The sequence below is a fragment of the Pimephales promelas genome, chromosome 22, assembly GCF_988280905.1.
Source record: "Pimephales promelas chromosome 22, fPimPro1.hap1.1, whole genome shotgun sequence".
Taxonomy (NCBI): Eukaryota; Metazoa; Chordata; class Actinopteri; order Cypriniformes; family Leuciscidae; genus Pimephales; species Pimephales promelas.
This window is the reverse complement of record NC_142790.1, coordinates 14,834,487-14,860,822: the sequence shown is the minus strand read 5'-3', so window position 1 is coordinate 14,860,822 and position 26,336 is coordinate 14,834,487. Positions and strand designations below refer to the sequence as shown.

The following is a 26,336-nucleotide window of genomic DNA, read 5'->3' as shown; positions in this document are numbered from 1 at the left end:
AACTTGGAAAAAAAAAAAACAAAAAAACATGGTGAGCACTTTAATTCAAATTTCCCCATTGACAGAAAGTTTCTCAGCAGAAATTCTTCATGACTTTGAAAGATATTCTAATGCATCCCAAGACCATCCATTGATTTTTATGACTTTTTCTCTGGAACTCTGAGATTTGGGCATTGTCCTGAGAATTGTAGAAAGGATGTGGTGGAGAACGCGGGAAGTCTTTGATGTCAAAATGAGGAATTTGATGAGGATCTAATGAAGTGATGGTTAATTCAATGCCTCAGTTCTGGAAAGAAGCCACCTGCTACCTCTTTCACTCTCTCTTTCTTTTCACCCCGTTCTCCATCTCTTTATTTTCTTTAACACACTCTCTCTATTCCTCCTGTGAGATTTCAGCAGTTCATTTAGGCCGTCTTTAGCCAGATGTACAATTATTCCCACTGGCTTTCCATAGGTTCCACAAGGAACATTTCCGTCTGTGAATACAGCACAGGAAGCTCTCTAGAAGGGTTTGGCTGACATACACGTGCCAACCGAGGTCAGACTGGGTGTGTTTATGTCAGAGCAAAGGCAGAAACACATGTGTACACACGTACATGAAATGCCATTCAGTCAAGCAGAGACGGAAGTGGGCCAAGCTTTGTGACCCTTTAACTCCAAGCTAAAGCAAAGGACCAATCAGAAACATGTGTTATTTCTTTTCTAATGACCACAGAACATCTAAGGCTAGGGATGGGTCGTGATGACCAACTAGTTCTCGAGCAATTGAGTCCGAGGCATGAGGAAAGTTAAATACCAGGTGCTTTCAAATTGTCCAACCCCCGGTCCGTAGAAAATGATTTTACAAAACAGATTTTTAGGGCCGTCACATCTATAACACATTAACACAAGTTAGATATTTCAATGGCCAATCAAAATTTCCCTGGCCAATCAGATTAACATGTTTAGACACGTGCTTCAGACACCGGCTCATACAGGCTTTCCCATCGCATCAACGCCATGACATCCTACTACAATGATTCAGCTTCATTTCATTTAATTACTTTAATGCTAACAGCACTGCTTCATGTAGTATGAACTTTAACTGGCATGCATATACATAATTTACCAGGTTAAGTTGTATACATGGGTCCAATTTCCTTTTTCTTTATCTTTTGTTATGTCTACAGATTGATTTTTTTTTTCTGTTTAGCAATGCACAACATTTGTAGCATTTGATAGTCTTCACTGATGACATTATATCTGCCTGTCTGTCTCTCCACCTGTCTTTGGTTCAGTCTGCCTGTTCCTTCCACTCCATTATCACAAATCCCTAATATGGATTTGCATACTCATGCATATTCAGGCTCTGGCCTTGCAGATTGGACGGAGGCTCATGTCTACTGCCTGACTGGTTGTTATATAATGAGGATATAGCTGCTTCATCCCTTCTTTATTATAACACAGAGATACATTCAATATGCTCGCCTAATTACCAGTGACTAATGAAGCTATTTTGAGAGTCGAGCTGACTGAGAATAAGATGGTGAATGCTCTAGAGATCATTAATTAATTTGGTATTCCATTAGCACCACAATGTGAAACGACACCCCTTCCTGTTTTTCAGTGTGAATATGAAGAGTACAGATGCAAAAGCCTCTAAATGCCATTTGAAATTTTCTTCTTTAATGATGATTTTTATCAAACTTGTATATTTAAGTTCAGTAATTTCATTTAAATAACAATTAATAGGTAATTATCATTGCCATTTAAGTAAAATTACTGAACTTAAATATACAAGTTTGATAAAAATCATCATTAAAGAAGAAAATTTCAAATGGCATTTAGAGGCTTTTGCATCTGAACTCTTCATATGTTAAAGCAGAGGAACATCATTATGTCATTATATGTCATTATATGCTATTTCAGTTTGTTTTGTGTCAGGTTTTGCTCTAACAGTCCACAGCTGTTGAACTATATAATGTGTTAATTAGCTGTAAACTGCAAATTCAGCATTACTTGGATTTATCACAATGAGTTATTGTTGAAATAACTGTGATGATCTAGTTCTAATGACATTTGTTAATTGAGGGTACGGTATGTGGATGTTGTTCCCTTTCGAAAGGGAACTCGCACTGCGTCAAATGACGCTTTGGGGAATGCCTCAGGCATGACAATCATGTTGACAGCCCTTGAATCATAGGGTGGATATCAGGTAGTAGGCCTCAACAGGCCTCCCTAAAGGTGAGCTCCCACATATTGTGTTTATCAGGTAGTAGGCCTCACCAGGCCTCCCGGAAGGTGAGTTTTTCACATATGATGGTTGTCAGGTAGTAGGCCTCACCAGGCCTCCCTGAAGGTGAATTCCCACATAGGGTGTATATCAGGTAGTAGGCCTCAACAGGCCTCCCTAAAGGTGAGCTCCCACATATTGTGTTTATCAGGTAGTAGGCCTCACCAGGCATCCCTGAAGGTGAGCTCCCACATATTGTGTATATCAGGTAGTAGGCCTCACCAGGCCTCCCTGAAGGTGAGCTCCCACATATTGTGTATATCAGGTAGTAGGCCTCACCAGGCCTCCCTGAAGATGAGTTTTTTACATATGATGGTTGTCAGGTAGTAGGCCTCACCAGGCCTCCCTGAAGGTGAATTCCCACATAGGGTGGATATCAGGTAGTAGGCCTCACCAGGCCTCCCAGAAGGTGAGCTCCCACATATTGTGTATATCAGGTAGTAGGCCTCACCAGGCCTCCCTGAAGATGAGTTTTTTACATATGATGGTTGTCAGGTAGTAGGCCTCACCAGGCCTCCCTGAAGATGAGTTTTTTACATATGATGGTTGTCAGGTAGTAGGCCTCACCAGGCCTCCCTGAAGATGAGTTTTTTACATATGATGGTTGTCAGGTAGTAGGCCTCACCAGGCCTCCCTGAAGATGAGTTTTTTACATATGATGGTTGTCAGGTAGTAGGCCTCACCAGGCCTCCCTGAAGGTGAATTCCCACATAGGGTGGATATCAGGTAGTAGGCCTCAACAGGCCTCCCTGAAGGTGAGCTCCCACATATTGTGGTTGTCAGGTAGTAGGCCTCACCAGGCCTCCCTGAAGGACAACTTATGGTGGTTATCAGGTAGTAGGCGTCACCAGGCCTCCATGTGACTGGTTTCCCAGTAGTGTTGGGTTCAGCAAGCTTGTGGCCGCTTGCTATCAGTTTAGCTGGCCTTAATAGGCAGCTGCTGAAGGCGAGCTTGCACCCTGGCTCGACTAAAGTGTTTTCATTCTCTGCTACTGGTTCCCTCTTTACTCCTGCCTACAGCCTGGTTTGCCTACCAGGCGGACCACGTGCTCCCCTCACCGAGGGTCACTATGAGTATGCGGACTCCTAAGTCTGGTCAGATGGTCGTAGGCCTCTCGTGAGGCCTCCCAGTTAGATCAGTCCTTAGGCCTTCTCAGGCCTCCTCAGTGCTTTGAAACATAAGAATTGAGTCACCATTTCCACCTCATGGATCGAGCAGAGTAACTCCCCTCGCTAGCAAGGGTTGTAAGCACTATGCGGATTCATCCTCTCCGGGATACCCCGTCTCTGAGATTCAGGTCGAGTGGTTCACTGCCAGCTCCGTAGTCCCTCGGTTTGGATGCCTTACCTAAAAGCAAGTGTCCAGAGGCTCTGTGTTTGGACAGACAGGAAGTCGCCAGACTGAGGTGTCTATCTAAGTGACACCTGGCCAGGCCGTCCTGGTGGCATTTCGGGTGGTACGTCCCCGAATAGTGATTAGATGAGGCTCTTTCGAGTTCCCTAGTCACATTCCCTAGAAGGGACCCCTTCTAATTTGAAGTTGTGGTCCGAGGACTTGAGGAGGCAGGCCTTTCATTAAACTATGTTTATGGAGGGTTCCTGTGGAACATATAGATTGGGCTATTAACGTAGGGAATGCTGTCATTGACAGCCCAGTGTGACCTGAGAGTTGGTGGTTCTAGCGTTTCATTGATTTGCTGGTTCTGACAGTTGTCACTGCCAATGGACATGCACTTGCCACAGCATGGTGGCGCAGGTATATCGTTCCCCAAAGCGTCATTCGAAGCAGTGCGAATTCCCTTGAGAAAGGGAACGTCTCAGGTTATGACTGTAACCTATGCTCCCCGAGAGACTGCGTCTTCTCGCCATGCCTCGGGGCTTGCCTACCAAACAGTCCCTTCAGACAAAAATATATTGTCATGTGTGCAATGCGCTAGCCTGACTTCGTCATACTCATAATCTATTGAGAATATGAGTCTGAAACTCCTCCATTGGGCTTTGATTATGAGGCGTATCTTAACCGAACCAGGAAAAAAAAACCTCTCCACTCAATTGGATAGTCGGTAAACCTACAACGAATCAGAGCAACGCAGTAAGTCAACTCCTTTGCATAGCGCAGTTTTCAACTATAGAACTTACTTATTTTAGAAGTTAAATAACGAGTGTTGCTTCTTTACTTACTTCTCCATGAGTGCAACCAAAGGAGAAACCACAACGACCACAGGCTTTTCATTACGTCCCATCTTCTTAACGACCGTCAGAGCTAGCTGATAAGTTACACTTTTCCCGAATCATGTAGGAAGGACGCCAGAAATATCTTTCCGATCGACCAATGCCTTGATTGCAGTTCTCTGTTTGTCTATTAAAATTAATGCGCTGTCGATTTATTTTACAACAGACGCGACAGCGTAATCGATACATCTCAATTCTCCAGCTGCAGTCATCTCTGAGGGAAATCAGTTAGCGCTCTTTGATAACGTGATGATTACATCCTTGCAGATCATCTGTCCATCATCGTTTAAAGCCCGCCCTGGCAATTTGATTGGGCCGTTTATTTTTTGACTGATCATAATTTCTCCTCAATGGATCGAGTCCAGACCGAACTTCCAGACCAAAAAATGTTGTGGGCGAAGTTCGGGCTGGCATCCAGGCTAGCAATGCACCCTTTTGAGAACAAAGTATAATTTGCATGTTTTGACATGATATGATAAGCGATCGTTAGATTTACTGCAGTGCTTTTTTTGCCCTAAGTTGGTCAAAGCAAAAGTGGATGTTACTTGTTCAGATGACATTCTACAAAAAGTAGAATCTGTGATTCCGAATGACAGTATCCACACGGCGCGGTGACTCACAGCCGCTCATTCTCTTCAAAACATTGGATTCATCCGAGCCGTGCCGTATTTACAGATAACAGCTGTACTTACAGATAATAGTAATTTAATAAAATGCAATTTAAGTGTAATTGCATGACTATATTTCTTAATACACTTAAATTCACTTGAAAAGTGAACATTGTAATGACGTCAAATTAAAGTTTCACATTAAAGTACATTTAGAATAATCATGTTTTAATAATCTTTTATTGTGCTTTAAAAAAGTACACTAATTATGATGTCACTAACATACTAAAGAGCATTACAAGTTCAAATTTAACTGTTTTCGACATTTAAATTTAGCTTTAAAAATTAGCTTTTTGCTAACTTTTGTTCCATTAGTGTTAGCAGCTTTATATAGGTCCCTAGACCTGAATTTAGCAGTATCAGATACAGCATGACCTTATACCCTGAAAACACACAATTCCATTCATTTTATTAACAGCCAGTAAATCGGAGTAAAAAGCGATGACTCTGTCACCCTTCCCCTTGTTTGACTCCAGCCACACTGTTTTGGTGCTCATGCTAGTGGTTATGTTAGTCACCCTCAGACTGAGTACTGACCCTGGCTTTTATAGCTGCTCTCACACACCCTGCAGTGACCTTTTAAAATCCATTTTGATGGTTTGAACGGTGGAATAATTACATATTAACATAACCCAGCTGCATAAAGGGCCAAGGCTGTGTTCGTTCAGGGGATAGAGAAAGTGAGAAAAACAAAGAAACAAAAAGGATGAACCTGAGTTTACAAGTTTAGCACTAACAACTGGGGCGTTCAGGTGAGTTTCCAGTCTCAGATGGCGCAGCCGTAGTCCATTCAGAGACTATTTGATTGATATAACTGAGGAAAAAAATGGCTGAAGCTTTCTCAAAATGGCAAGATTCAATTTGCAACCAGTTTACAAGATTCAATCTTTTAGGACTCCCATTTATCTCAATGGCAGTTGCTTGGCAGGCAGATGACTATCTAGAAGTATACATGATTTAAAATGTAAATTTTTTGAGCCAAAGAATTTCTATTTTATATTACACATAAAATTTGCATTTATTTGTTTATTTTAACAATTGGCAGATGATTAATCAGTCAGATGACATTCTAGCATTCAGATAGACATCTCACAGGTGATTGGCTCAAAAACGTTCATATTTTATATATCAGATGGTCTCTAACTGTCTCGACTGGACAGGTCTTGGCCAGAATGCAGATGAAGTCTAGCTAGACATCAGGCACCTTAATACGCTACAGCCCACTGAACTGCTGAATACACATTTCAGCTATTGCAATTACAGTATTTGCTCCTCAAACGACATTTCCATACAGATTCTCCATGTCTCTCCAGCGCAGAAAAGCAGCGCAATTAGTTTTACACAAGAGTTCTTGATTTCATGCTCAAGAATCACATTCACCATTTTAAATGAATCTGCTTCAATTGAAGGTTTTTGCATGATGTTTAAATTGCATAAGGTGCAAATTCTTCTCGCTTACAGATAAATGTGTCTAGGTGAATGTAGTGTTAGCGTTAAAATCACTGGTTTTGATTTGAATATAAAAGTGGCACAATTGATTTAAACTGAGATTTTTCTTCCATCTGGAATACTTCTATTGGTGTGTTTGGCAGCTTTGTAACGGTTCTGTGCTCATCTTTTAGACCTGTATTAGCCTGGCACAGAGTCCTGAGCTAAAATCAATAAGCCCATAAGGCTTCTGTCACTGTCTCTTATTTACATCCTCTTCAAGAGTTCCTCAACCATTACTCTAGCTTTGCCAACTTATGGTGCATTGGTCTTAATAAAGCAAGGAGTTAACAAATGACAAAAAGGTTTATTGGAGAACAGAGATAATAGGCATCATTTGTAACTGTAATTCTCCCAGCAGTCTTAAAAAAATACAATCAATGAATGTGGACTTTTCAGTTTAATCACAAACGATAGATAATGCACTTTTGCTGAGTGACTCTTTGACATGCAAAATGTCAAGACAGTCAAATATTCCTTTTTTGTGACAGTTTTCACACGTGGGGAGAAATACTTATTGATAATAGAGAGACTTTTAAAGGTCATAAAATGACTCAAAATGCACAAATTGAAGTCAGAGCAAGCATTCATTAGTTTATATTCACTACAGTGCATCAGATGAAGATGGAGTTTAATGGTCAGGCCACATGGGGGCCCCAGAGACGCAGAGGTCAGGAATCTCAACAAATCATTTTACTGTAAAACACTGTCACAATCTTTTCTTTTCTTTCTTTTTTTTTTTTTTTTTGTAACTTTTTTAAATTATTTTATTTTATTTTATTTACTCCCACTACAATATCATATATGTCCTTTGAAAGTTTGATACACTTTCAGAAAAAAGGTACAAAAGCCGTCACTTGGGCTGTACCTTTTCAAAAGGGAAAACTTTTGTCTATTTTAGTTGCTAATATGTACATTTTAGGTGCTAATATGGACATTTAGGTGCTAATATGTAAATTTTAGGTGCTAGTATGGACATTTAGTGCTAATATATATTTAGGTACTAATATGGAGATTAAGGTGCTAATATGTACATTTTAGGTGCTAATATGGACATTAAGGTGCTAATATGTACATTTTGGGTACTAATATGGACATTAAGGTGCTAATATGGACATTTAGGTGCTAGTATGTACATTTTAGGTGCTAATATGGACATTTTAGGTGCTAATATGGACATTTAGGTGCTAATATGTACATTTTAGGTGCTAATATGGACATTAAGGTGCTAATATGTACATTTAGGTGCTAATATGTACATTTTAGGTGCTATTATGTACATGTTATGTGCTAGTATGGACATTTAGGTGCTAATATGTACATTTTAGTTGCTATTATGTACATTTTAGGTGCTAGTATGGACATTTTAGTTGCTATTATGTACATTTTAGGTACTAATATGTACCATTAAGGTACCAATATGCAACCTTTAGGTACTTTTGAAAAGGTACAGTCGCAATGACAGCTTTTGTACCTTTTTTTCTGAGAGTGTACTGCTTTACTTACGTTTAAATAATCTTTATTGGACTTATATATTGCATAAATATTATAAATATAAATATATTATAAATATATTATAATATATAAATATATTATAAATATAAATATTGCATTCTTCCATCAATCCACTTAATTTATGTCTTAACTAACAAATTACATGTCTGTCATTTTACTTTCAGTCTGTTTATTAGTACTGAATACATTATTAAGTATTTTTTCCAGCCGTCTAAGATACTTTTATTATCTGTCTTTATTGCTCAGGATTGGAGGAAAGTGCTCTTGGTTGTTTGATCCAAGAAGTTGACTATTTTCAACCTTGAATTTTGTATATGACTTCTGGGCATTTTTAAGTTAATTATTCCCATTATAGCATCTGGAATTTCAATCCCTGTATATTCTTGCAATGGTCTGACATGCGATCTTTGGCTCATTACAGAGGAATGTAACAGTATAATTGTTTGTCTTCTGGTTAAACTTTATGAGGCATTTTTAAAAGAGTCGTTTTTACTTACCTCAGGTGAGCTTTTCTCGTAGCAAAAACCTGCAATGCCGTTTTGAAAGCTGTGAGTCAGGAATAGTCATTATAGGCGTCTGGAGAAAGAGCAATGCGTCTCTGAGGAGGTGGGGTGCTGAGATGAGGAGGTGTGAATTGTAAAAAGGTTAAATGGTCTATTTTAGTGTCACAAGGTGTAAATTATATAAGCACTAATGTAAGCAAATGTAAGTTGATGGGGGAAAAAAAGAGTTGTGCAACATGCAACACACAGATAGTAAACACAATAGTAATAGTGAGGCTTGCATTAGTGAATACCAGTAATTATATATGAATATCCATAAAATTATGTGTGTAAAATTATTATTGCTGCAATAATATGCACTTTTATCACAGACAACCTCTTTCAAAGACATAGTGAGACTCCTAGTGTGATTACATCATCAGGGATAACAGGAAACACTTGAGGAGCTGTATGCTTTCTATGGAGAAATCAGTTCTGGCTCATGAATATCTGAATTTGTTTGAAGAAACTGGGGGCATGAAAACACACACACACACACACACACAGCCTTTTCATGTCGCGACAGTAATGATTCACTCTGCTGATAGTAAGGTATGAGACACTCAAGATATGATGTATCTGTTTGCTTCTGGGAAACTCTTAAGATGTTTTACCTGATACACACTCGTTGTTTGCTCTGGATTATTTAGTAACGGGACACAAGAGTTGAATATGTCAGGTAAGGGTCACCACTGTCCAAAAATGTTTAAAAAATCCTTTGATTTACTCGGGTCCAACTACCTAATTGTTTGCAAAACTAAAATTTAAAACAAAAAAAAAGTAAATAATTCATAAATAATTAAATTAATTATTAGTAAATAAATAATTAAGTCAAATTTTGATATTATAAATAATTATAAGTTATATAAAAATTGTGTATACAAATTCATTTTACTTGTGTTTCATGAATACGACTCCTTATAAATAACTTATGAGAAAAAATGTAAATAGTTTGGGTATAAAGTTTGTGGGTAAAATGAATGGAAAATGGTTTAAAAAGAAGCAGTCTCATAGGTCATATATTATTTAAAGAGTTAAATATAGCTTACACTGAGCAATAGCAGTGAATGGAGTCCATAGGGTGGAGCCATGAGGCAGACAAATAGTGTATTATTAGAGGGCTTTTAAATCACCCCAAAACACACGCAAATACATATGCAAGCTCACAGGCTGAGGCACACATATCACATGCAAACCACACATATGTATGTGCACACAGAAGCCAATACACAACATCTGCATTATACAAGTTTGAACGTTTGAAAATGGGCACATCTGTTTTGTATATAGAATAGTCAAAGGTCATTTAGTAGGAAAGAAATGTAGGTCAAAAGTCAGCCATGGTACCCTGGTTTAGTTTTTCTCTGCTTGGATATGCATATACGTGTACTTTGCAAAGAATGTCCATTTTGGTGATCCAAAATGATCCCTTCTTAAAGGGGTGGTTGATTGCGATTTCACTTTTTTAAAAATTTGAAATAGTGTGTAATGTTGCTGTTGGTGCATGAATAGTATCTGCAAAGTTGCAGCGCTGAAAGTTCAGTGTAAGCAGAGATATCGTCAAAAAAATCAGGATGTTTAATGCCTACAAAAACGACACGAATGGGACTACAACAGGTTTTAGACGTCACTAACCCACACATTTACATCAACCCTCCCTCCGGAATATGCAAAAAAAGGGCATGGCCTCGTCGAGTGTGTTGTGTTCATCAAGCTGTCAGGTCTTCTGTGTTCGAGCTTCCCACGGACATTGTAGTTCGTCAACAATGGATACAATTTATGTTTGATTATGTTCCTGAAAATGACATAGCTCTCTGTGCTGCGCACTTTAAGAAAAACAGCTTCCAGAATCTCCACGAATTCAACACCGGATTCAACAAGAAACTGTTACTAAAACATGAAGCAGTTCCAACTTTAAAAAAAGAGGCAGCTGTTGTTGGGCCACAACCTGTAAGTAGGCTAAGACTTCATCATTTTAAATGTATTTGCATGTATAATTTCAGACGTAATGTTTTAGTTTTATCAAATTCCAGCGCTGGCTTTATAGCCACTAGGCTACTAGTTATGCTATTTTGTGTCTACGACAAACGCGTACAAACATTTTGGACCTGAATTTTGTATATGTACTAATTTTGTAAATGTATTTTTCATGTATATATACTTTATGGTGTTATTTTTCGATTTGATCAAGAACGTAAACCAATGCCAGCGCTGTTTGTGTATATAGTGGCCAGTCAGTTCGAGGCTATTTTGTGTAAGACAAACGTGTATAAAGTTTAAAAAATATAGGCAAATTACCGTTCAGAAACGTTTAGTAAGAGCCGTGTTTAGGGAGATTCTGGCTCAAACTGATACTGCAGTATCGACAACATTATTTAAATTTGACATAAACAACACAAGCAACTTCGCCCGTAAAGGTAATGGCCGTGAATTTTCCGGACAACGTGCACTACAGTTTAGCCTATCACAACACACCGGCCCAAACTAACCAATCAGAGTCCACTTCCTGTTTCTGAGGGAGTGGTTTCATAGACTCAGGAAGTCAACCAGTCATTCAAATGACAGAGGAGAAAGCGGCTTACAATAAAGGTGAAACATATGAAAAATAAGACTTTTTAAAAAAGAAAAACCACAAATACATGTTATATTGCATTTGCACCCCATGAACACAATCATGCAAAGAAAAAAAGCAGTAAACCACCCCTTTAAATAGGTCACTTCTCACTCCAGACTCCACACTGATATGTTCCGATATGATCACCTTCTTTGTGTTAAAATGATTGATGTATGGTTTGTCCAGATGGCCATGTCAGCGGGGGTTTAATCCAGTGATGAAATGTCGTACATTTAAATCTCTTGTGCATATGCAGTTTACTTGTAGCTTTTTTATGGATTGTGTGGCAGCCAAATCTGCTCCTGGGACTCCCTGGGTATGAAATCCAAAGGTAAATATCCCGCCTCTGAATGGCTTGATCCGGGCTTTTCTGTGAAATGGAATCCCAGGGCGGCGATCTAGTGAAGAGGCGAGAGGCACAGCCTTTTGGGTTACTAGGTTATCCAACCCGGTCTCACCCCAAGACGTCATATAACTGACGTTTTGGGACGTCTTTTGACCATACGTCAATATTCGCCTTTTTAGGGCCCCCTTAAACGTCGGTAGATGAGGTTATGGGATCCTAACTCTACCCCATACCTAAACCTAACCCTAAACCTAACCCGTCACCTAACTGACGTTAAAGGTAAAGCGTCAGTTGTATGACGGCCCGGGATCGCCATCTACCGACGTTTAAGGGGGCCCTAAAAAGGCTGATATTGACGTATGGTCAAAATACGTCCCAAAACGTCAGTTATATGACGTTTTGGGATGAGACTGTGTTAGGTTATCCGTTCAAACCCTTTATACAATACATTGTTTGACCCATAATATATAGTTTGTGTTTTTACTAGTAAAATGATAAACTGAGATGTATCAGATTTATGTCTCTGAGCACCCTGGGTAAAAACTGCACACTGTGAGACGGTGCAGAGCAAATCTTGAGTGATGAAAAGAGATGGATGATGTTAATTTTTTACAAGCTCAGCATATGCCCTGAGATTTTTATTAGATGTGTGAATTATGTGTTTATTAGATTAGTGAATTATGATGGTAAAAGCACATAAATTAATTTAAAAACTATAAAAAAAACTATCAGTTTAAACAATCATATATAATTGTTAAAAACAAATTAACCTTGTATATATTTAATTTGATGAGAAATAAATGATTGTTGATTTTAGAATTGTTTTGCAATATGAGAAATCAGATTTGTATATTTTACATATTTTTGGTCTATTTTCTACTTAGGTTTTGTTGTAGATTAAAAAAATAATGACAATTGTCTCCAAGAACCTTTGATACTGCTAAAAGATCCTTATACTGCATATTTTACTAGCACAATTAAGTTTTTCTGTCACTCTCTCTCTCCTTTTTCACTATTTAGTTGTGCAAACTTTCTTCAAGTGTGTCTGTGCTTGTTTTGACAACAGCAAACAGGATTTTTCCTCCATTTTCAACTCTTTTCAGTACAAAGTAAAGCTTCCAGCATGCCTTGCTTTGATACACACACACACACACTGCAGAGCTCAAGTACTAGCTATGTTAGTATAATCCTGCTTTCCTTTTTGCCGCTTTGTAATTCTCCAGAAATACCCGGGCACGTGTGTGTATATGTGTAATTTTCTACAGCACACACCACAGCAATGGTCTTCTAGCCTGTTAAATTGAAGACAGCAGAGAGAGAGAGAGAGAGAGAGAGAGAGAGAGAGAAAGACTCGCATGAGGATCAGTACACACAGCTGTGACAGCAACAGAAGACCTTTTCTCCTCCCTTTTCATTCTTTTCCTTTTTTATTCCCAAGCATTGAGACTTTTTCTGCCTTTCCAAGCTGAGAGCATCTAGACAAGAGGAAAAAAGAAGGTGGAGAGAGAGAGAGAGAGAGAGAGTTGGAGTTTGAGACGGCAGAATGAGAGAGAGAGAGATTGAGACTGTGTGTTGGAATGCGCTGATACATTAGAACAAGCTGCTTTTCCCTGTTTGTCCCCTTGTCAGTCATCCCGAGACGCACACGCATACACCTCGGAACGCTGGAGGCTCTGTTTGGAAAGGTGGTGATTAACCCCTTCCCTCTCATTCCTCCTCCGTCTCACTCGCCGTCTGGTTCTTTTACCTGCACTCGTCTGGACTCGTTCGGTGAGTAAAGACACGGAAGGACAGGAAGGAAGAGAGATGACAGAGAAGGAGGGAGAGTAATACCAAGACGGTGCAGTTCATTCTCTGTGGAATACGGTGGAAAATCCAGGGAGGAATTGGACACCTGTGGAACACGATTCTGGATATTCTACTTGTGCAGTTTGATTGGGCGACTGAAATGGAAGATCATGTGAGTGACTGATGAACTGACTTAATTGAGTGCACTCGAGTTGAACCAGCATTTCTACAGTATGTCTAAACCTTCACGACTTGCTCGCCCATCCTCGGCGGGTCCCGGCTCCAAACTCCCCTCGGCCCGTCGGGATACACCTGCCGGAAGACCCAAAATGCTCGGCATAGGGGAGAAGGTGATGCGGACAGGAAGTGAGGGCAATATAGCCGGACAAAGGCCTCCGGTCAATGGGACAACACAGTCGCATATCCCGCAAAACACTAAAATAAAGGAAGAGGACGAGGTGGCCCAACCAAGAAGCAGAATCAGTCCACCTAAAGGATCCATGGCAAACATAACCCAGCAACAAGTCACACAGCCCAGTAAGTATCAGATCATCAAAGGTGGATACCTACATACTTTTACATTTATGCATTTAGCTGATATTTTTATCCAAAGCGACTTACAAAAGAGGAATAAAATCAATTCATTAAGAGCCAACAATATTTATAAATATATGCCAACTAGATTTCAATGTACTGCGCTTCTCATATTTGACCGATGGCGTTTGGATTCTTTGGTCACTGTTGATCGCATATCTCCTGTTTTCATTATTTTAAAGAATCGATTCCCAGAACAAATAGTTTTTGGGCAGATGTTGCTTTTTTTGTTGCTCAGGGGTCGTTAAAAATGTTCTCAGGTGCGTCACATCAACTTTGCAGCTGATGTTTTTGTTCTCTCAAAATTCTTTGAGAATTGGAAATCGAACCACATGACACAATTGTTGACATAAAGAAGTTTTCATTTAATGACTAATGTCTTTTTTCATACTAAAATATCAAGCTTATATATTGCAGTCTTTTGGTAGAAGGCATTGTTGAGATCTCTGAAACTCCGAGATTTGCTAGTATCTTTTCCCACAGAAGACACAAGACTTAAGCCAAAATCTCCATTTGCTTTTCTTGCAATCTCATTGCTGGAGAAAAAACACATGTTACTTAGAAAGAATGTCTCATTCCTACAGATTTTAAAGGGATACTTCACTTTTTTTTTGGAAATAGGTTCATTTTACAGCTCCCCAGGTGTTAAACGTATGTTTTACCGTTTTTGAATCCATTCAGCCGATCTCCAGTTTTGGCGGTACCACTTTTAGCATAGCTTATCATACATCATTGAAGTGGACAAGACCAATAGCATTTGTCAAAAAAAATTGTCGATATTTTTCCTATTTCAAACTTGACTCTTCTGTATTTTCATCGTGCACTAAGACTGACAGAAAATGTAAAGTTGTGATTTTCTAGGCTGAAATGGCTATCAATAAACTCAATAAATCAATAAACTTTACTGCCGTACCATGAGTGCAGCAGGCGTAAGGATATGACGCAGCCTTTGAAAATAGTCCCCAGCTCTGTAACTTCCAACGTGACCGAGACTAAGTTTGTGTAGTTATGTTGACGTAAGGTAGCCTATTTTTAGGTGCTGCGTCATATCCTTACGCCTGCTTTACTCATGTTACGGGAGTAAAGTTTATTGATTATTACGCAGGAATGAGAGTATAGTTCCTAGCCATATTGAGCCTAGAAATTCGCAACTTTACATTTTCCGTCGGTCTTAGTGCACGATGTAACTACAGAAGACTCAAGTTTTAAACAGGAAAAATATCGAAACACTTTGGTCATTATTTATTTTTGAGAAATGCTAATGGTCTTGTCCACTTCAATGATGTGTGCTAAGCTATGCTAAAATTGGTACCGCCAGAACCGGAGATCAGTTGTAAAATGAGCATATTTCCAAAAAAGTAGAGTATCCCTTTAAGACCAGATGTGTTAAGTTATATATTTGTGGTATTAGTCATAAGTTGAATAGTCTTAATATCGTGACATATTGGGTAGACATTAAGTTTTAATTGTTGACTAAACATTTACATTTTTAATCAAGTGCTTGTCTAAGATATTATTATGTTTGTTGTGAGATGAAGTATCTGTGTTGAGTATGAGTAAAAATGGAACGTACTGTTTTGTTTGCATTCAGTTTAATTGCATTCGGGTGTTTTATCGGATTCGCATTATTGGTTTGAAGTGTCTGAATACAGTAAGTAAATTGCATTGATGGTATTATAAAAGTGTTTGGTGCTGGTTTTATATTTATTCATATATGACTTTGTGTTTTGTGGGATTAGATCAGCAGTAGGTTGGATTCTTGTGGATTTTTGCTGAAGAAAAACATTGGGCACAGCATTACATTGCCTCCCCATTCCAGCACAGTGGGGTGCAGATTAATGCCAGTTTGTGTGTGTGCATGTGTTTGTGAGTGTGATTAAGCACCTCTGTATCGCATTCCGCCCCAGTGGGTTTTAATCCTGCTGGTCGTGGTTGAAGAGCTCCATGTCAACTCAGACTTGCTCTAAAATGGTGATATAAGGCTCAGATCCTGTCACCTCTGTGGCCTGTCAATCACAGCCCTTGATGTGTGGTGATTAAACACTGTGTCATGTCCTCTCAGTGAAATTGCAGGAATGCACCCCTGGGGTGGGGATTTAGATTGTGATGATATTAAGGACTGAAAGTTCTTGAGGTTAACATCCCTATTTATTCATGCGGAAGAGTTTGTCGCTCTTATTTGTCATTCATTTGTTTGATCGCTGTTATGTAAAACCTGCTTTCTGACATGTGTTTGCCTCCATCTTTTCCATCTAATATGGCAGTAAAAGGCAGTAGAATCCAGATGTTACCATGAACCTTGGTCCTCCATTGATATAGTGGCTTAGAAGAGGCATAGACATATGTTTGAAACCATTTTCAAGGCAAATCCTTTACACTCAACTGACATTTTACAGAGTTTGAGCCATTGATGGATGGATGATGACTAGACAACAGAGCAAAAGACAACAAAAAGAACAACTTATAATTCATACACATTTTTTTTCCATAGTACTTATGATTAATAGCCTGGGAAAACCCAGGCAACTTCTGGCAAATTTAGATTTGCTCTTAAAGTTAGTCAGGCAAAGAGCTCATTCAAGCCCATTTCCAATCCGTCGAAATCGCGGCACCAATCAGAAACGTTGGGGCGGGCTTTACAAGATGACGACAGCGCTGGGATTTTGAAGCAGATTTTGTAGCCTACATTACAAAGATGGATGCCTCCGTCGAACATCACTCGTTCGAATCAGCTATCGCGCCTGTTTTAAGCGATTTGAACGTTTCCTTTTTGTTAAAAACCGAACAAAGAACAACACTCTGAGATGTTTCTCCGCCGCTCTGCATATGTCATCTCCTTCATCGCTCTGATTGGTTTTATGTCTACCCGCGACGCCTGTTGGTGACGCCCCTCTGGAAATGATTTGTCTGACGCTTTGCCAGACCATAACTCGGTTACAACTGAGAATGGTCTGGTTTTAACCAGGCTATATGATTAATGCTCCTGTTATTTTAATAACCTTTGAAAAATAAAATGTTTTCTGAAGTCATGTAGTTTGTAAAAAGAGTGGAAAGAGTCGTTACTCATTAAAAATCGTGCATCTCTGTCTCAAATATTGCTTTTTTGGCCTATATTTATTGTTAGCGTCAGGTGCACATGTTGAATTTAAAGTTTAAGTGTTCATTTAGTATTATTATATACTATACTATTATTTGGGGGGGGGGGGGTTAATATGACAAATGTGTAAAAAGATCTGTAAACAATTAGATTTTATTTATATAATTTCAGTTTTTGTTTTAATTTATGTTTTATTAATTTGTCATTTTTTATTACTAAAACATATTTTATTTCAGTTAGTTGCCAAGTATTGCTAAATTTAATTTATATATTTTATTTTATTTCAACTATTTCAATTAAAGGGTCTATCTAAGAATTTTTAAGTGTATATTCATGTAAATCACGTTTTTATTGCAAATGTGTGAACAGTTTGTGAGGAAACTTAAAAAAATGGACCTTTTGTCTAAAGCCTGACTGATATGTGAAGGGCTCGGAACGTTTTTGCAGGGAAAATCAAAAGGATGTGACGTTTACGCGCGCTTCAGAGAACCGCTTTTTCGTTCTATGATACATGAAATGCTCGCTTATTCAATGTTCAGTATAATGCTGAAAGAGCTATATTTTGTACATTAATGTAAATGTGTCACGCAAAGAAAAGGGATTAATTCAAACTATAGTCTCAGATATTTAGTTTTAGGTAAACTGTCTCTCAGATCTTCCCAATGGTAAACATTGTGAAAGGTAGCTTTCTTTAGATTTTTATTTTAAATGGACCATATAAAAGTTAATGTTTTCTAGACTTAGAGTTCAAGCACAGGTCATAACATGGATGAATGGCTCTCGAAAAGGGAATGAATGATTACATTTCCCAACTGGAGAGATAATGTGTGTGCCTCTTTTTGTAATTTCATTGTCTAAATAAACATAATGCAGATTTTAGTATTTAATCTTATAAATCAGACTTCCACTGAAGAGTTAGTTGCCCTGAAGAGTGGAATTACCAGTTTGTAATGACACTATTTTTAAACACAAAACTTTTCCTTTGTACTTTGAAGAAAAGTCTATTATAATCACCTGTGATCTGATACCAATGTTTTCTACCTAAACATGCCCTCAAAGAAACATGTGGAAGGAAATCAAATACATGATCTTTTTTCTTTGCCCGTTTTATATCTAACAGATTGAGTGAAAGGAGATTTGTGTTTATCAGCAGTCGGCTTTCTTAAAGGGGTTTTGTTTATCTGCAGGTAAAATGGTTCAGTCTTTTGTTTAAACTGCTGCTAGTGCTCTTTGAAAGTTTATCACAAGCAGGTGTAGCGGGACAAAGAACTGTATCACAGTCAGTAAATTTCATGGCTGGGTGGTCTTGCTTACTCATGGTTCAGCCAGACAGAGGTTATGGGAAAGAGAGAGGGCAGAGAGGGAGGGAGAGACAGTCCCCCTCATCACAAGTTTATTTTAAGCTGGTTGGATCTGTACTCAGGCTTTTACTGTTTAATTTTTCTGCATGCTTAGACTATGAGTGGTCGCCTGGATTGATGTTTAACATATCAGTCTGAAATCTGCTGATGTAAGAAGCATAACATTTCACTGGGGGTTTATGAGATAGCCAGGAGTACACCAAAATAATGCACTTTTACATTTTAAGTTAGCCTGTGATGTCAGAAAAAGCAGCGATTTCAAACAGAGTTTTTGACTGTCTTTAGATCACTGCCGAAAATACTCTTTTAAACGGCAATTCTGTTGACATGAATTTGCACATGTTTGTCTTAAAGCATATAAACAACATAAAAAGCTTGATTTTCACCACAAGGGGACTTTAAAAAGGCCATATTATGCCCTTTTGCAAAGACTTGATTTAGTTTTTGGGGTCTACTTGAATAGGTTGTCATGCTTTCATGCAAAAACACCTTATTTTTCACAATTTACATTGTTGAAGCACCTCTTTCCCCAGTCTGTCAGTAGCGCTCTGTTTAGTTCCTGTCTGAAGGAGATGGTCCTCACAGCAGAACATAAAATCCAGGGGGATTTACATATACCACCTTACATATACCTAAACCCATCTCCGCCCCCTGATCCCTAACCACACCCCTAATCCTACCCATGCCCACCCCCTGATTCCTAACCCCACCCCTAACCCTACCCATCTCCACTCTACTGCAATGAGGTGCTACTGGTCTGAAGCCCGGATTTCCAAAAAAACGTGATGTGCTCTGATTGGTCGACTGCACCAGTGTGCTGCGATTGGTCAACCGCTTTAAGCATGTTTAAGAAATGCCACGGCCTTTACCATAACTGCGAGTATCAACACACTGGCTGCGTCCGAAACCTCCGGACAGACTTCTGAGACCGCATAACGGTTTTAGGATTTACAAAATAGAGAGAGTTTTGTTGTCAACTAAGGGAACGTTTCATTAGTATAATAGTAATTTCTCACTACAAATTACATCAAAAACATACAATTACACAAACTGTCACCTTTAGTTTTTAGCTCAACTGTCACAGAATGGTATGCACACGATTATGGGATATCAAAGGCATTGAATCGGATGAAGGCATCTCAGGAGACAGGAAGTGAAACTAACATTAGATTTGGACGTGCCTTGATGCTTTCCTACCTTGGAATGAATCCTCTGAAGTTAGCGTTTTTAAGTTTGCTGACATCACTGCTAACGCAACTCATCCAGGGGTCGCCCCCCAATTTTATAAGCCTTGGGCAGGAATTGTTTTAATTGAGAAATATAGTGATGCATATTTTCCTGAAAGAAAACTCAAGGCTACAGTCCAGGCATTTCAGGGAGTTCAGAAGCAGTGCTTACTGGCATAGAGAACAACTCCCTTTGCAGTGGGCTTTGTGCTTTGTAAACTTTGCTGACATGCTCAAAAAGAAACATTGCACACTAAAGAATGTTACAAATGGAAAAAAGCATAATAAGGCCTGTTTAAAATGTTAGTTCTAACCAGTTCATTGACTTAAATACAGTAGACTTCTAATCTGATAGTTCTAATCTGATTTCTATTTAAAATAAAAGCTGTTCTTTTAAAAGAAATATTCATTAAAGAATCCTTAAATCCTGTTTTCAACATTACTAATTATAATATATATATAATTATATAATAGATGGACTACTTCTTTCATGATCACAACAGAATAATCCCATCATTTTTGGTGAAAGTGTCAGACAGGGACAAGTTCTTGTAATTAAGATAAATCAGTCGTTGCAACGGAGACTGAAGCCAGAGGAAGTGATATAAAGAGATTACGAGTGGCACTAGATTAATGAACACTGCTCATTAACCCTTAATCCTCTCTGATTAAAAAGTGAGACACTTAATCCAGAATTGTCTAAACTGAAGACAACCCTGCTGGAAAAATCCGCCATTGCTTGTTACCAGCTTAAGATTCTGTATATAATGCATGCTGGGACCAGTATGGGATGCAGTTACTGGTTTGCTTGCACCATCATGGCAAGCGGACGTGCTGGTGGACCAGAAAGCATGGGTTCTGGTTTATGCTGACTTTTTTCTGTGGAATATAAATGTAGATTGTCTGTGTGTGCTTCCTTTGCATGGAAAAGAGCAGCATGAACATTCTTCAAAACATCTTGTTTTGTGTTCCACAGAAAAAAAAGAAAGCAATAAAATAATTTTGGGTGAACTGGTCATAGACTGCCAGTTTTTTTATTTTTATTTTACACTTGAGAAATATTGTGCTTTTTATTTATGCATATTTTTAAGGTGCTCAAAAGACATAAAGCAGGCATGGATGGACATAGATCCTATTTGCTCGTCCCAGATTTGCTAAATTGGGTATTTTGTGCTTGGAAGCCACCACATTAATCTCGGACCAGCAGACTATTATTCCTTCAGACAGATGGAGTGCTCTGTTTGTGAAAAACTGAATTCATGTGGGCAGAAGTTGATCCACAGGTCACCGACCAGCTCAGCTAATGAAAAGTGCCTGAGTGCTTTAACTTAATGGCCAATGGAATCTGGTAATTGTTCACTGTTTGGCAGGAAGGATCGAAAAGGGGAGGGAGAGAAAGAAAGGAAAGGTTTATCATTCAGTGTTGCAAGATATTCTAGTCTCCTAAAGCACTTGAGGAGAGTTAATGTCAGGAGAGGGAGTAGCACTTAGATACTTTTCCTTACTTCAGGAATTCTCCAGAATCCTTTCTATTGAGCTCATCACGGCAGCGAAAAATGGCGTACAGGACACAGTCGCCCAGTAACCCGAAACTGAGATCAATGAAATCTGGAAGAAAAGGGGAGGAAGAGACGCTTAACAATGCCCACCTTAGACAAACTTTGATTAGGTCACTGACTGTATGACTTTCTTTATTCTGCGGACCATGAAAGGAGATGTTCAACAGAATGTCTACTTATTCTTTATTTGCATTGAAAAGAGCAGTATGAACATTTTTCAGAACGTCTTATCTTGGATTTCACAAAAGAAAGACGAAAGCTTGTATTTGAAAAATGAGAATTACTATGCTTGTATCCAAAACCTGAGGTAAATTAATTCTGGAAGAAAAGGAGAGGGCGAGACCTATTCAACAATGCCCACCTTAGACAAACGCTGTAGCAAGAACCAACAAGTTGTGTGTATTTGCTCGAGTATATTGACATTTGAGGCAGTTTGTGTTGATTTATGGTGTAGCTCGACACGGTTTAGATGTCACAAAGTGTCTGGGGTGATGTGAGTCAGAGAAGGGCTAAAGACCGAGGGGGAAGCTGAAGAGCTACATTAAGAGCTACACCTGGTTTTGTTGTTACTGTTTATCTCGTTGACTCTGAGCTGAATTCATGCCCTGAGGCTCATCACGCGTGAAGACTGCAGACGTTAAGTGCCCAAGGTTGTTATTGCTAAAGAACTTTGTTGTTGGTGTACACACTAACAGATACTTGGTCATATTCTGTTTAGTGCCTCTTCATGATATGTCCACGTTGTCATTGGGGAGCCATAAGATATAACTCTCCTAAGCAGAAATCAATAAAAACGTGCACAACCTCCAGGAGCTTGGAGATGTTGGTAAAGCTTTTGAAGTTGTAGATTCCAGCAGAAAAAAAAAACACTTTTGTGTGCACTGTAGAACTAAGAAAATTTGATAGTTTTATGGTGCTTTTTTGTCCTTTTTGGACCTTGACAACTCCAGTCCTCATCTACTTACATTGTAAGAAAGAGGATGGGATATTCTTTAAAAAGATTGCTAATTTAATGATGATTTAAATGTCGTCTCTCTGTTCCATGTCTCTACAAAGGCAATTAGTTTGGACAAACATATTCTGTGGTATAGCTTTCAGTTCGTGCACATGTACACAGATTCACTCTTTTCTATTACTATCGTGTTTCTCTGTTGTTGTACTGTTGTAGTATTTATTCATATCTTGATTTAGATTTTTTAATTTAAACATTTTTTTTTAATTTAAATGTAAAATGATTTAAAATGTAATTATTTAAAAATGTATCTTTAATTTAATTTTATTTTTAGTAATTTGGTGCTGTATGTAACTTGTTGACTGTACTAAAGTATACAAATTCCATATTTGCAGAGATTTAGGAATCATGCTAAGTTCACATACTTGTTTCTCTGAAAAACAATGCTACCGCCAGTTATTTCACTTTGAAATGTGTGCTCCGTGTCGGAATGTCTGTTTTTGTTTCGCTCTGTGTGATCTCATCTCAACCACTGACAATTTACCCAATATTATTGCGACACCCTATGATAAATGGACTAGACCATCTTGTCAGAGTTTTCTTGACTCCTGACAAGACGTGAAGTTATTTTATCTTTGTTTTCACTAGATCTCCAATGGCAGGATTAGACAGAAATGGTACCTTCCTATCATTGTGACTATTCCTGGATGGGAATCCAGTCTTGGTTCCCAGATGTGAGCATGTTATTTAAAGTAACACTGTGGGGGAATTCCTGTGACAGTTCATCTGCTTGCATCATTACTTAAAATATAAGTTAAAGTGGCCAAGACTCTATATCTCTCTATATCTGATAGGGCAGCCCGTTGTCATCCCAAGGCGTCATCTAACTCAGCCTTTCTCAAAGTGGGTGCCGCGGCACACTGGGGTGCCCCCTAGCTGTGTCAGGGGTGCCGCCAAAAAATTACGTAGGCTAAAAAAAATGTGAAAAAAAAAAAACATTTCATATATAAAATATATTTGAATTTACATATTTACATTCTTCTTTTTAAACATATGAACATATTAATAAAATTGTAAATTCATTTTAGATAAATATATAAAATTAATCATAAAAAAATCCGTCTCATAAGACCGAAGCAAGACGTACACAACTTGACGCAAGTGACGCAATCCATAGCAACGCGTTATAGCAACACCTCAGACTGACAGAAACGTAAAAATAAACGTGAATTTAGGCCACTTTAGTTACAGCATTATGGATCGTTTTTTGAAAAGAAAATCCCCATAAGAGTCTGGGATTTTTATTTTATTTTATCTGCATCCTGCACTTCATTTGAGTTCTACTGGTCTGGATTTGTTATTGGGTTCTTGTATTGGGCGGTCCACCTCTTACGGTTTTATGGCGTTTGTGTCTCTGATTAATTATTTTGTGAATTACTTTGCAAACCTGTTTTTAAAGGTGCTATAAAGTTTTTATTATTATTGTTATTTACAGTTCATATTATGCTCTGTTCATTACTGTTCTGTCTAACTAAACAAGACATTTGCATTTAAATTTGGGTTATGCAGTGTTTTTAAATTATATTTTACACTGGGGTGCCTTGAGATTTTATGCACTTTTGAAAGGTGCCCTGACTGAAAAAAGTTTGAGAAAGGCTGATCTAACTGACGCTTTTGACCATGCGTCAACATCCGACGCACATGGCACCCTTTAGCGTCAATATGAGACGCGCCTCCTAGTGGTCTAAGCCTAACCCTACCCCAGACCTAAACCTATCCACGTCATCTAACTGACTCTAAAGGTTGCCATGTGCGTCGGATTTAGACGTATGGTCAAAAGCGTCAGTTAGATGACACCCTAGGATGATATATATTTACTTTCATGTCATGGTTGATAACAAATGGTCAGTATTTTATACTATTTTGCCAAAATAAATGTAAAATAAAAGCAGCCATTGTTTAAAGGTGACCTCCGGCGCAAAATGAACCTTTGGTCTAATTACACATTGGTACCTAGTCGACCGTTCTCTGAGTTTTGTTTTCATGATAATCGAATGTAAAGAGTTTTATCTCTAAAAACTGTTTAGCATATAACGCTAGTAATGGGGGCATATAATAAGTAAAAAGTAGTCGCTAGTTAATACCACTAACAAGACTCAAAATAGCCCCACACTAACACAGTAACATAATGAGGCTCCATACATGCAAAACGAAGCATTGAGAACTTTGTAAGTGTACAGACCGTTTAATAAGAAGATATTTTATAATGACAGTCCACTTTGTGTATACAGACAGAAGCCATCTTTGGAAAACAGTCTCGATAATTTGAACCACGAACGACATGCCAAGTGAGCTGAACTGTATGAACTTCGTTCGTGGTTCGACTTGTCGAGACTGTTTTCCAAGATGGCTGCTGCCTGTACACGAAGTGAACTGTCTTTATAAAATATCTTCTTATTAAACGGTCTGTACACTTACAAAGTTCTCAATGCTTCGTTTTGTATGTAGAAACCCTCATTATGTTACTGTGTTAGTGTGGGGCTATTTTGAGCCTTGTTAGTGGTATAAACTAGCGATTTCTGTTTACTTATTATATGCCCCCATTACTAGCATTATACGCTAAACAGTTTTAGAGATAAAACTCTTTACATTTGATTATCATGAAAACAAATCTCAGAGAACGGTCGACAAGGCACCAATGTTTTATTAGACCAAAGGTTTATTTTTCGCCGGAGTTCTTTAACTGAATGTTGCCATCACATAAACATAATACAGTACAGTATGATGTTCATTTTGAGATTTGCTAAAGGTTGCATAATAACAGTGCTGCCTGGTTAGTAAATAAGCCACATTTGAAACTTTTTGTGAAATATTTGGCTTTAAAGGTTTGTTTGTGCAATGTTTATTTAATGTCTGTGCAATGCAATGACATTCATACATTCAAAGTGTAGCTGAATTCTCCAAATACTTTATGGAGCCACTGTAACTTCTTATTTGCAGAAGTTTAATTGGAGATCTAGTGTTTTCTGCCCCAGTTTCCACAGAGGCCTTATGAGACTATATAAGCTCTGACAGGTTTATAGCCTCACACATGCAGCACTGACAGAAAATCATATCTTTTTAATCATAAACTGGTGCAATGGATGGACTGTTCCTCACATTCCTCCAGTGCTTGTCGTCTTCTTTTTGTTCTGTTGCTGTTTCTTCTGTCTTTCCCTTTTCGTTCGCCTTTCCGCTCACGCCGTTTGTTTCAGGTTGCCATTTTCTTGTTTGTCTGTCTCTCTTTCTCCCCCCTTCTTCTTTTTTTTTCTTCCATCCCATGCCCTCTTCTCTCTGAACAGGTTGTGCTCTGGTTTTCACAGTGCTGATTAAAAGTAGCGTCTCTGTTTGAAGTCTATTCTGCAAGCTGTGTGTGGTTGCTTATTAGGGTCAGCCAAGAGGGTTACACACAGACAGACACACACACACACACACACACACACACACACTCAAAGAACACCGTCCTAAAGAGACTCCTTGTTTCAAGAAAAGTCTGGTTAAGCAAGGATGAAAAGATGAAGGGATTTCCTGAAATGTTGGCACAGGGTGTAGGTTGTGTGCGCACACTCTTTCTTTTCCTCTTTTTTCTTCTCTGTTCTCTCCATTCTGATTTAGCATCTAATGGGTAGACAAGCACCTGATAAAAGAGAGACCAGTGAAACAGAAACAAGAGGAAATGAAGTGAGAAAAGGGAAGAGGTTTTAAAGGTGAGATGCAAAGCTCTGTATACATGCTTTGAATTTCAACAGCCACAAAGGCTTCAACAGAAACTCGAAGGCTTCAGTAACTCGAAGGCTTCAACAGCCTTTGAGTTTATTAAAACACTGTACTCTTCTCTATTTTAAGGAATTTTAGCTAATGATAATAAATAAAGCAGGTCTTGTTGTAGATGTGGCTTTTTGGTTTCTCTTCAGATACATTGAGCCCTGGTGCTCATGTTGGAGATTAGGTTTGAATCCTGTTTCTGTTGTGCCCCATATCCTATTTTCTCTCTTATCTATACTCTTTTTGCTCATACTAAATCATATCACATATATGAACAT

The 26,336-nt window shown here is 38.5% G+C and overlaps 1 protein-coding gene across 4 annotated transcripts in view; it reads left to right on the top strand.

Annotated features, from left to right (window-relative positions):
- The window catches only part of LOC120475877 (sickle tail protein), a 145,769-nt gene that overhangs the window by 21,222 nt on the left and 98,211 nt on the right, over nucleotides 1–26,336 (top strand). For 2 of the 4 annotated variants that reach the window (XM_089125897.1, XM_039666672.2), the window contains exon 1: nucleotides 13,195–14,002. The exons of 1 other annotated variant lie outside the window; for it this stretch is intronic. In XM_089125897.1, coding sequence (XP_088982023.1) covers nucleotides 13,699–14,002 — 304 coding nt within the window. In that variant the 5' untranslated portion in view covers nucleotides 13,195–13,698. Of the gene's footprint in view, nucleotides 1–13,194; nucleotides 14,003–26,336 lie in introns of those variants that run through there. One more of the 4 variants, XM_089125896.1, reaches the window with a different exon arrangement.